The sequence below is a fragment of the Arachis ipaensis genome, chromosome B07, assembly GCF_000816755.2.
Source record: "Arachis ipaensis cultivar K30076 chromosome B07, Araip1.1, whole genome shotgun sequence".
NCBI classification, from domain to species: domain Eukaryota; kingdom Viridiplantae; phylum Streptophyta; class Magnoliopsida; order Fabales; family Fabaceae; genus Arachis; species Arachis ipaensis.
The window spans coordinates 15,382,141-15,394,872 of NC_029791.2; the positions used below are offsets into that span (position 1 = coordinate 15,382,141).

The 12,732-nt window shown below is 34.0% G+C and overlaps 2 protein-coding genes across 2 annotated transcripts; one reads left to right on the forward strand and one right to left on the reverse strand.

Moving 5' to 3' along the window:
* Window positions 690-3,901, forward strand: LOC107609238 (probable inactive receptor kinase At1g48480). The gene is made up of 2 exons (XM_016311126.2): window positions 690-2,153; window positions 2,994-3,901. The coding sequence occupies exons 1-2, from the start codon at window positions 875-877 to the stop codon at window positions 3,635-3,637; spliced, it is 1,923 nt and encodes a 640-aa protein (XP_016166612.1). The 5' UTR covers window positions 690-874; the 3' UTR covers window positions 3,638-3,901.
* On the reverse strand, window positions 9,846-12,547 carry LOC107609586 (ADP-ribosylation factor-like protein 8c; the record flags this gene model as incomplete). The annotated part of the gene is given in 6 exon segments (XM_016311586.2): window positions 9,846-10,215; window positions 10,566-10,727; window positions 11,720-11,841; window positions 11,948-11,980; window positions 12,112-12,193; window positions 12,481-12,547. Coding segments are annotated over 6 exon segments (555 nt in total). The 3' UTR covers window positions 9,846-10,097.

The following is a 12,732-nucleotide window of genomic DNA, read 5'->3' on the forward strand; positions in this document are numbered from 1 at the left end:
TAAATTGAGTCTAAAAGTACGACAGAAACGTCTCTTTTAAAAATATGTCAATTTATAAATGACATGATTTGAATTATATATAAATAGTATATCACGAATGAATTTATTCAAAATTTTTTTAAATTCACTCTCCAAAAATAAATAAATTATTTAACACATGCTTAAAGTATGTTATATAATTCTAATTTTTGCAAAATTTTTTATTTTTTTAGCAGATTAGAGATTATTCTATTACAGATTTGAGTTTTATTTAAAAATTTATCGTTGACTAATGAATTAATGTATGTACAAGACAAAATTTAAATGTTAATATTTATTTAAATAGATTAATAATCTAATTATTAGACCAATCTAAATTGATTTTACACAAATTTTTTTTATCTAGATTGTCTTAATGGTTTCAAAAACTCTCTGACTTAAATCTAATTAAATAATGGTATAAAATTCTTACCTGTCAAATCCTGTACACTAAATAAATTAAAATTAAACTTAAAATTGAAACACAAAATTTTAATTATAAGGCAAAATATCTACTAACTTCAAAAAACAAAAAGGAAAAAAATCAAAGTAAATATGTACAGGGTAAAACAGTTAAACACAAAGCGGGAAGGAAATAAGGGAATAAAGGAGCCAAATCTGCTAGGTGGAGGTCTATGTTATAATATACGTGACGCCCACCACTTGCCACTCTCTCTCTTTCTCTTTATATAAAGTTTTTTCTCTCTCACCACTTTCTTTTTTCTCTCTCACTTTCTCTCCGTTTTCTTCCCCTTTTCTCACCTTCCAAACGCCACATCCGCCATGGCGCCGACACTATAGCCCACCCAAACCCCCACAAACATTCACCCAGCAACAATTCCCCAACCAAAAAACCATGAACAACACTCTGTTTCTATCCACACTCCTCGTCCTGTTATCCTCCGCCATTGTTTCCGGCGGCGATCTAGCCTCCGACAGAGCAACCCTCCTAACCCTACGGGCCACTGTTGGTGGTCGCTCCCTCCTCTGGAACCAAACGGAACAGAATCCATGCTCATGGACGGGTGTGTTCTGCGAAAACGAAAAGAGAAACAGAGTAACAACGTTGAGGCTCCCAGGCATGGGTCTCTCAGGGAACCTTCCATTGGGTTTGGGTAACCTCACTGAGCTTCAGACCCTCTCTCTCCGATTCAATGCACTCACCGGTCCCATTCCCTCCGATTTCGCCAAACTCACCTCTCTCAGAAACCTCTATCTTCAGGGGAACTTCTTCAATGGCCAAATCCCTGATTTCTTGTTCTCTATGGAGAATTTGGTTAGGTTGAATTTGGGGAAGAACAATTTCAGCGGCGAGATCTCTCCCAAGTTCAATTCTCTTACTCGTTTGGATACTCTCTATTTAGAGAATAATCACTTCACTGGGAGCATCCCTGACCTTAGTGTTCCGCCTCTGCATCAGTTCAACGTGTCGAATAATCAGTTGAACGGTTCGGTTCCGGAGCGGTTTTCGGGGTTGAATGAAAGCGCTTTTTCCGGGAATGAGCTCTGTGGGAAGCCCCTTGAAGCTTGCCCTGGTAGTAACAATGGTGGAGGAGGGAGCCATAAGAAGAAGAATAAGCTCTCTGGCGGTGCAATTGCGGGTATTGTTATTGGGTCTGTAATTGGAGCGATTTTGATTCTACTGCTTTTGTTCTTGTTATGCAGAAAATCCAGAAAAACTGATTCCAGGGATGTTTCTGCGGCTGCACCTCCAAAAAGTGTGGAGGTTGCTGACGTGGCACGAGATGGTGGTGGTGCTAGTGGTTCCTCGGCCGTTGCGGCTTCAAAGGTTGAAAGCAAGAGCAATGGTGGTGGTGCAAAAAGTTTAGTATTCTTTGGTGATGTGAATAGGCCGTTTGATCTTGAAGAGTTGCTGAGGGCTTCTGCTGAGGTTCTTGGAAAAGGGACATTCGGAACCACCTATAAGGCCACGATGGATTTGGGGATCAGCGTCGCCGTGAAGCGCCTGAAGGATGTTACCCTGCCGGAGAGGGAGTTCAGGGAGAAGATAGAGCAAGTTGGGAAGATGGTTCATGAGAATTTGGTTCCACTCAGGGGTCACTACTTCAGCAAAGATGAGAAGCTTGTTGTGTATGATTACATGCCAATGGGAAGCTTGTCTGCATTATTACATGGTAAAACTAAAAAAAAAAAGAATGTGCTTTTTTTCTTTCTTTTTCTTGTTTGCTTTGTTGTCATTTTTGGACTGTTTCAACTTTCAATTCTATATGTATATATTTTATTCTTTGTGTGTGTCATGATGCTGATTCTTTAGTTTACAAGTTAAGTGAATGATTGCGGCTGTTGTTGTTGTGTCTACTTTAGGGTAGATCATTGTGTAACTAGTTGTTGCTTTTTATTTGTCCCTTTGTGTTTCTAATTTGTTTTTCTGAATAGGAAGGCTTGTAGTTAGTGACAAGATTGTTATCATAACGGGTTTTGGTGGCCATTGCACATGGCAGATGAAATCTTGCTTCAAGAGTTATTATCTAAAGTATTTTCTGAGAAATCAGAAGTTTTGTGCATCTTAGCTGATCCTGAATTTTCGTAATTGTGATTTCTTTGCTTGGTTATATGTCACGGGCTCAAGCCATGGAAGCAGCCATTGATTTGTAATTATCAAGTTAGGCTGTCTAAATTGCACCCAAATTACACCCTTTGGGTGCGGCTCCTCCCTAACACAAGGTGCTTGTGCACCGGACTGCCCTTTATGTCAAATAGTTCAATGGAATTTCTTTGGTAAGCTCCCTGTGGTGTTCTAATTTCTAAATGGTAATACTTTCACCTCAAATGTGCATTGGTCTTAGATATGATGTCATGCTTGTTACAATGAATAATGATCAACATTTATGATCCTTTTTGCAACTTTTAAGTTGAATGAACATGCAAATTTTCAAAACTTGGATGCAAATGAATGAATTTAGTATTGGTACAGCTTATTTGACATAGTTTGCTTTTCGGTTTTCATGTTACAGCGAATAATGGCGCCGGCAGGACTCCCCTGAATTGGGAAACAAGGTCTGCCATTGCCCTTGGCGCTGCTCGTGGGGTCGCATACCTACATTCACACGGACCAACATCCTCGCATGGAAACATCAAATCCTCAAATATCCTTCTCACCAAATCATTTGAAGCTCGTGTCTCCGACTTTGGCCTTGCTCATCTTGCTCTCCCGACCGCCACACCCAACCGTATTTCCGGCTATCGCGCCCCAGAGGTCACTGACTCTCGCAAAGTATCACAAAAGGCAGACGTCTACAGCTTTGGTATAATGCTCTTGGAACTCCTAACGGGGAAGGCTCCCACTCATTCCTCACTGAATGAAGATGGTGTAGACCTCCCAAGATGGGTCCAGTCGGTGGTTCAAGACGAGTGGAACACTGAGGTTTTCGACGTGGAGCTCCTTAGGTACCAGAACATTGAGGATGAAATGGTGAAGCTCTTGCAGCTCGCGCTCGAATGCACAGCTCAATACCCCGACAAGAGACCTTCAATGGAGGTGGTTGAAAGCAGGATTCAGGAAATTTCACGTTCTAGTTTAGAGAAAGAGGAAGAAGAAGAAAAAAATGAATTTTCACAACAGTACTACTCTGTTGATTCTGGTCCCCCACAAGCTTGAACATAGAATTGAAGAGAGAAACCCTTCATTATTTCATCATTGGCCTGTTTTTGGCATAGCCATATTATTGTAGTTTGTTTGTTTGTTTATTCATTGAACTTTCATAGAACCAGTTGTTCATGATCCCTTTTGTCTTAACCCCTCAATTCCCTTTTGTCATTTGCCTTGAGTCTTGTTTTGGGGTTTCAATGTTACTATAGCCCCAAATTCATTTACATTACATTCAAAAAAAGACATCTATTTATTTTTATTTTTATTTTCACAGGATTTGGTGTGAAATGTGAATACTTTGTGTTTTTTTTTGTTTTGGTGACTTGTGAATACTTTGTTTGGATATCTAGAATATGTTTCTCCTTCACTTCTTCCTGATTATTGTTGGATTGTTGTGTCATAATTCTTTTAGCAAATTATATTCGTCTCTTTATGTTTGATGAAATTTAACTGACTTTTTCCTAGTTCTTAAAATATAAATTAATTTCAGAATTTAGGTAATAATATATTTGGTATCTTTATATGAATTTAATTTTGATGCACTGGTCGTGTAAAGTAGTTTTACACGTGCATCTAATTTCGAATGACACGTAAATAACTACCGACAGTAAAAATAACTATCGAATAGTCATTTAAAAGAATGGATGTAATTGCACGACTGTATAAAATGTTTTACATGTTAGTATATCAAAATTAAACTATTTTTATATTTCATAAAATATACACTAAACCCTTGTATAAATAGAAAATTATCTTCCTCAAAAGTGAGAATAATGTTACATAAACAAATACATATATAATCATGATAAATGTTGCCAAATTTTAAATTATGTTAATACAATTTGCTCTGCCACCCATATTCTTAAGGTGGGTCATCTATAGTAGATGAGCTACTAATTTTTCAATTCTGAATCATTTTCTTTTGATTAAGCATTACTTCCAACTTCCAAGAGTAAAAGTGAATCCGAAGTTTAGTTAGGATAGTTTTATTAGTTAGTGTGAATTATTAATAAATAGAAATAATAGGAATGTAAATTAGAGTATTTTTCTCTGTAAAATTCCTCTTCAATAAAATTATAGTCTTCGTCTCTGCTCTGATTTAATTTAATTCTTACCTAATTCACTCTTATTCTTTCCTATACAATGCGCTTCCCCTTACAGAACCTAATCAGACCTTTCATCTAATTATTTTGATGTTATAGGAAACTGCATATCTTAGTCTTGCTTTTGTTTCTGCCGTGCTGACATTTTACTCTAACATTAACATTTTTCTAATTGAATTTATCTTCGCATGAAAATTTAAAGGAATGATTATTTTTATGGAGTTTAAATTTGATAAATTGATAATATAAAACGTTTTTTACAGTGGTATAATATAAAACGTTTTTTACAGTGGTATAATTTACATTCGTTTTTTTTGGATGATAATTTATACTATCAAATATCAATGTAAAAATAGTTATTTTTATTGATGTTAGATGTACATATAAAAATTAATTTATATTAATAATGTATCAAAATTAAATTCTATTTATAGAACTTCAAAAGTATATTGTACTTACAGTTCACTAAATGAGTTAAGACAAGAGCGGATGTTTCATCAATTTCTCACTGAAGTTTCCTTCAATTTCATTCATAAACATACGCCACTGACTGTGATGAGAGAGATTTTAGAATTTAGAAGCATTATTTAGTTCCTCTTACCACTTGGCTTATTCATTGGGTTACACACTTATAAATCAAAGTCAGAGAAATATTTTTGAATTGATAATTTTACATTCTTTTTTTTGGTGACTTAAAAGAAAAAAAAAAACAAAAATTAAGAAAGAAAAAAAATAAGAAACTGCTTAAGAAAGGCAGTCCCGTTGAATACTACTCTCAAACTCCTTCCAAGGCAATGGAAGCTCCACTTGGGGAGAAATAGTCCTCATTGCAGTCTTTGCCATGATGTCTGCTACTGTATTTGCATCTCTCAAGATCAACCGAAGATCAACACGCCATTTCCAAGACATGATATCTCGGATTTTTAACACCAAAGGATCAGTAAACCCAGAGCAATCTTGTAAATTATTGACAATAGTAAAAGCCTCCACACAGTCTGTCTCACATATAATGTCTCTTTGTCCCGAGTCCCATGCTAAAAGAAAGCCTCTCCAAATAGCAAACAACTCTCCTTGCAAAATGCTACGACTCTCAATTGTTCCCAGACAGCCTCGTTGCCACCTTCCCTTCCAATCTCTGCTAACACAAGCAAAACCAACTCGAGCACCACTGCCAGGATAGCTAGCATCACAATTAATCTTAAAGGTACCCACTGAGGGGGGAATCCAAGAGCCACTAATGGTTGAGGGGATAGATAGTCGTTGCAACTCAAAAATATTTCGGAGCTCCTTTTCTAAGGACAAAGCCATACCAATCACCTTGTCTGTGGTCCAATGCTCGTGAGGATGAAAGATCTCGTTGTTTCTCGAACACCAAATCCACCAGAGACCAGAAAAGAATCTAAAGGGGCGCTGTTTGCTATTATGTAAGAACCAACTCATCAAATCCACTGGTTGATCGGAGACCCCTAAAGCTTGCCAAACAAGTTGGGCTTTTGGACAATTGTATATATTTGTCATCCTTTCTATTCTAAAATATATTACTTAAAAATTTGATACAAGCATTTTTCACTATGTTCCTTTCATTACAGTATTTCTGAACAAGTTCATGGATAACAAGCCTAAGAATTTTCTTTTTGACGATAATAATGATATTGATGATAGTGACGATATCGACCGTGACCTTGATACGGAGTTGGAACTTCTAACTATGATGAGTGCGCTAATTATGGATATGATGTCAGAAATAGACCGATTTTATATCACCCTTCAATTCGAATTAGCAAAAACAATGTCTCCTTGCATAATATGGATTCCAAACATTCATGCTATTTCAACACTTTCTCTTCATCACTCTTAAAATAAACAAAAAATTTCAACTCTATCCACTGCACTCCAAACCAGTCATGCTAGCACAATTTAAAGAAGTGAAATATTATATTAAATAGAGAAAGTAGACTCCTAAGACACATGTAAACACTCCCTCAAAAAATCAGAGTTATTCTTATTCTTATGGATTAATAGTAAAATTAATTTTTAAAAAATACGATATTTTTTAAATTTATAAAATTTTTGAATTAAATTAGTCTATTAAAGATTAAAAATAAATTATATTTGTCATTCAGTCACTCCATTAATAATTTCTATCAACAAATGATATTATAAATATTAATTGACATACCTAATTGAATATTCTAAATATATTTATAAAAATTTATTAATTTAATTCTTTTTTTCAATTACATAAACTCTATTCCCAATATTATTTAGTGACTAAATTAATAGATTTTTAAAACATATTTGATTAACGTCCAATTAGATATATTAGGTGTCATGTGTGTTATCTATCAATTAACATTTCACATCATCAATCGTTGAAAAAAATTGTTAATTGAATAACTAAAAGACAAATATGATTAATTGGTAAGTTTGATTGATAAAATCTTTCGGAACGAATTTAAAGAACATGGCATCTTTCACATACTAATTTGACCAGTAAGTATTAACCCTATTTTTATTTTTACCATTTTTTAATACTACCCTATTAGGCAAATTTTTTGTTGCTTCATCCCATTTTACGCAAATTCAGCTTTTCCTCACCCACAGTGAAAACAATTACCGCTTTGTTTACTTTCGTTTAAATATTATTTCTTCTTCAAATTCCAAGATAGATCTAGGCCTAAACTCTATCGAATAAAAAATTAGTTAAAAAAAAAGATAGATTGTGAAATTTTTTTTCTACTACGTGCTTTACTTTGAAGGCATTTATTCTTTTTCGTGGATATTGACATATGTTGTTCTTTGTTGCACTTCTTTTAGAGTGACATATTCATTATTCTTTTGAATAATTTTAGACCGTCAAAAACGTTTGCTTTTTGAAAAAAACTTGGGGGTCTGTTGAAACTTAGTTGTAAAGAACTATGCTTTATAACTCATAATCTGAAATTATAGCCATTCGAGAGAGAAAAAGGAGAAAAAGACATGTGTATATAACAGAGAAATGTAGCTAGCTAGTTAGCTTGCTTTAGCTTGTGATGCAATTTTGATTCGTTGAAACTTGGTTGTTCCAGTTGGTTTGAAAAGTAATTATCTTAGCTTAAGTGATTACAAATATTCCATCACATGATTGTTTTATTTTTTCCTTTCTTAAACAAAGATAATAAGCGTATGGTTTTTCAATCAGGATCCTGGGTCTTGAGTCATGCCTGCCTATCAAATAATCATTGAATATTATTATTATTTAAACAATGGTTGTTATTGTATATTTATATTAACATATTATCTATGCACTAAAAATAGGATGTAAGCTCTATTTATATTGAAAGGTCTCTATGATATAATTAATTTGAGTAGGAGTGAGCACGGGTCGGTTTAGTTTGGATTTATGGTAAAATTAGAACCAAACCAATCAAAATGTAATTGGTTCAGTTTGGTTTGGATTTGTGTTTTTTTGTACATGTACCCGAACCGATTAAGAACGGGTTGGTTCAGTTCGGATAATTGGGTACCCGATAAATTTGAAATTCATAAAAAAAAAACCAAATTTTTTATCTTAAAAATTCAACAAATACAATAAACATGTAACATCAATAGAAATAATTCAAACATGTTAAACACCAAATACATTAAAAACTAAACTCATTAAAATCCAAATATATTAATAATGAATAATCATTGTCTAATAAAAAAGCCATATATATTTTTTTATTTTTTTATTTAATTAATATATGATCGGGTTCGCGGGTTGGTTCGGGTTCCGCACTCCCAAAACCGATATCCGAACCAATCACTAACAAAAACTATCGATTTAGTTTGGGTTGGACCCAATTATCCATTAGTTTCAGAACCAATTTAATTGGTTCGATTTGGGTTCGGACGGGTAATTGGGTACTCGCTACCGTGCTCACCCCTAAATTTTGAAGCCACAGAAAATATTTGAGAAGTAGCAGCATCAATATCTGAATCACGAATTTAGGTATTAAAAAACTTGAGAGATTAAAGTTCATTTCAAAACTTCAATTTATAACTCATTTTGTTTGGATACGAGAAGCATGTGTGTTGTGCGTTGTTGTGGAGAATGTAAGTGTTAAACATGGATGTGAGAGTTTTTTCTGGAATAAAGGAATGTAGAAATCGACAATCCGATTTTTTTGTAAAAAAAATTAAACCTATTAATCGGACAGTCCGATTAGTGTGGAAAAAAAGATTTAAATTTTGGTGAAGGTAATCGGACCTTCCAATTTGTATTTAAAAAATTAAAAAAATTTGGAATACATAAATTGGAATACCCCAAATTTTTTCAAGTTTTTAAACACAAATCGGAGGGTCTAATTTGTATACCCAAAAATCGGAGACACCACAATTACATAAAACCCCTATACACTCCTGCATTCTACACCATTTCTTCTTCCATATCTAAATTAAATAGTATACATTTAGTCATAGATGTCAATTGTCTCAATTCTCAGTCCCTTTTTTTGTTTAAACAATTCTCAGTCCTAGTATGTTTCCTTTTATGGAGAACGGGGCAAAGTTTTGCCTTAGCCTATTATGTTTGTTTTTCTGAACTACCAGTAAACCACGTTGGCATATCAATGAGCATCTAAAATTTGGATCTTTCTTCTGGGCCATAGCCTATTATGGTTTTTTTAAATCCTGCCTGTATTGCTAACCTCAAACTAGTATGTAGTATCCTTAAGTCCTTTGCTATCATACACGGAGACACGACACAGACACAAAATAGGTTGATATATAAATTTTAAAATTTTATAAGGCATAGAGACACATTATAAAATATTTATTTATTTTAATAAATAATAATATATACTATTTTTAAATTTATTTCAAAAATATATATTAAGAATAAGATTGACACGCTGAAACGTGATGGTATTTAAGTATGTCCAAATATGTCCAAAAAAAATTATTTTTTATTAAGATACAGTTAAATACAGCAGAGATACGTGTCGGACGAATGTCGATGAATGTCATGTTTGAAATGTGTTTGACACACCAACACGACAACTCAGCAAAGTGTCCGTACTTCATAGATCCTTCCTAATTACAGGATTTGAAAACTAAAGCAATTTTACCATTCCATATTTAAAATTCAGACATAGTTTTAATGAAAAGATAAGTTCATTGCAGGTAAGAGATCTGACAGTTTTATTACTGTACAAAGTACATGCACTCTTTCTTGAACCACAACTAAATTCATGGTGAGGGGAACAAAAAAGTATCACAACTAATACTCATAGTGGAAAAAAAGGACCACAACTAAGGCTAAAGGGAATGTATTCAACAAGGAAGCTTCATCAACCCCTTGAACATCTATGACTAAAAATTGAGATATTGATCGAAAAGACGGATCATTTTGCAGTTTTGGAATGTTTGATTAGCCAGTCAATGACCACATCTATGTTTACAGAATCCTTGCATGAGATCATATAGCAGCATACCTCTCTGTCTTTAATTGACTCAAGTTCTCTGAAAGAACACATGGAGAAAAAGATTTACATAAGAAAAAAAGGGGTTAAATATGTTTTTGATCCTTGATTAGCAATTTATCTTTGGTCCCTGTAAACTTTCTTTTGTGGTTTTGGTCCAAAATCTTTCAGGGGTGAAATTAGTCCCTCTCATCATCTCACATAGACATGAACTTAGAGAGTTATTTGTAATTTGAATCATAGGCCAGAAATCGATTCGTATGTGGGATGATAACACAGACCAATTTCTTTCACTCTTTCTAGAAAAATTTTTGAACTGAAACCACGAGAAGATTTACAAGGACTAACATTATAAATTGTTGATTTACAAGGACCGTGCTCTGAACTCACAGCTGATCTACCAATGCTTGCTTGGAGAGTGCTTCTGACTTGTCAATTTTATTTCCAAGAACAAGCAAAGGAATTCCACCTAGAGAAGGTTTCGTCAAGAGTTCATGCAACTCGCTTCGAGATATAGGAACACTGTCTCTGTCAGCAGCATCTACAACATACCTGTTTTTGCACATCCATCAATTGAGAGAGCTTTAATACACATGACAAAAAGAACAATGCACAAGAATCTTTGTTTCGTTAACGGGCAACAGTAGATATTGATAAGAGCAAGTACTGAGTTTTCTGTTGTTCAAAACCATTCCCAGGTAACTTCTCTTGATAATAAAACTTTTAGGATATAGTTAACCCTTCACATAGGTCATTATTAATTATGTAGACTTTCAATTTAACCCCCCTTTGATGAAAAACTCTTAGGGAAAGGAAACCATGAAGGCATTGTTTGAAATCCCGAATGCTATTGTGCCCTATTGTAAGGTTTTAACTTTTAATCCTAAACCCTGAAACTACAGAGTTACTTTCTATTTGATCTACTCTCATTATAAGAGCTTCTATAGATATTCTGCTCACTAACCAAATTATCTAAGGTGAGATTCTTCCAACTGTTTCCAGAATATTTAATACTTCAACTTTCTCTACTATATAACCATTCTTAATCCTATCTTGTTTACAGTGTCCGCTCGTCCAACTTAACATTCTCATCTCTGTAAAATTGAGCTAAGTTCTTGGCTTTTTTAGTTGCCAACACCACAGGTCTTATTTCCTTAATCACATTTTTCTATTACAAAATAACACTAGAGCACACTTTAATTTTCATTCACTCATTTTGAATCCTATTGTCTACATATCCCTTTATTTTCTGGTGCTTTGTATCATATGCAAAAAATACTTAAACCACATGATTTGCAGTATTTTATCTTACAAATAGGAAGTAATCCCCATAATGAAATCCTATGCTGCAGAAAGTTTGATTTTAATGCCTAAACAAATTCATATAAATTCAAAAATCGATATTATCAAGTACCTTAAACCCAAAAGTTCATCTAACAACACACAACTTGTGATTCGAAACCAATATAAAAAGCCATCAAAGTATACGTGCCAAGAATGTACAAGTCTGTAAGAGTAAGAGAGAACATTAAGGGAGACAATACACTATAGCTGAGACGCCGCGACAGTAACGCTCCCACATTGTTCTGAACCTCCTCTGGCCACCAAGGTCCCAAAGCTTTATAGTTACATTCCCCTTGGTGACTTTCCTCATGTTGAACCCAACCTGGTTTTCATACCAAAACATTAGTGTCCTATTACAACTACAAACAAAGTGCTTAGAATATTCAAACATGCAATTGAAAAATGAACAAAAGAAGAAAGATACCCACAGTTGGAATCATGTCCTCACTATAGCCCCCAGTCTGGTAAAAAAAATAAATAAATCAAATATTAGGAATAAAAATTTCAGCCATTAATTCACTAAACTGTATTGTATTGAACTGAATTGAATTTGAATTTTCAGGGCATGAAATTCAGAATGTATGAAACTCACAGCAATTGAATTAACAAGAGAAGTCTTCCCTGCATTCTGAAGGCCTACAAGGGAAAGCTCCATCTCCTGTTTAAAAAACAAGCTGAAAAACAAATAGCAAAAGAACAATAAATAAATAAACAAAGAGTTAGAACTTATAAGTAAGAACATTCATGGAGCTAACCCTTAAGGTAACCCCTTAACATAAAATCAAACACTATCCTATCTGTTAAGGCCTTGTGAATCAATAAAAGTAACATGAAATTCTAAGCATGTACAAAGATCGAAGCCCTATCATGAGAAAAAGAAACACATGAAATTGAACATAGAATATGTAAAGATTAACAAATTATGTAATTGAATGAGAAGATGTATAATAAATATATATACCTGCGAAGCCAATTGAGAAGGGAATCCCAAAGACCCATTGTTAGGGAATGAATTTGAATGAAAGGGATGAGAATTGAGAATTGGGAAGAAAGAGGTGTAGAGAAGAGGAGAAACTTCGGCGATGAGGAAAACGACAATAAAAACTTGAGTTTTGAAAGATTGGAATCTAAAGAGAGGTGGCTACCGGTTAACACAGGATACGACGACAAACAATAACATTATTTGCATAACTTTTCTTTTTTTTTTTTTAAT

What these genes read in the sequence shown, in the direction of transcription:
- LOC107609238 (XM_016311126.2), top strand. Translation starts at nt 875, where the DNA reads ATGAACAACACTCTGTTTCTATCCACACTCCTCGTCCTGTTATCCTCC. An exon ending in CTTGTCTGCATTATTACATG is followed by an intron (nt 2,154 to 2,993) that starts GTAAAACTAAAA and finishes TTCATGTTACAG; the next exon opens with CGAATAATGGCGCCGGCAGG.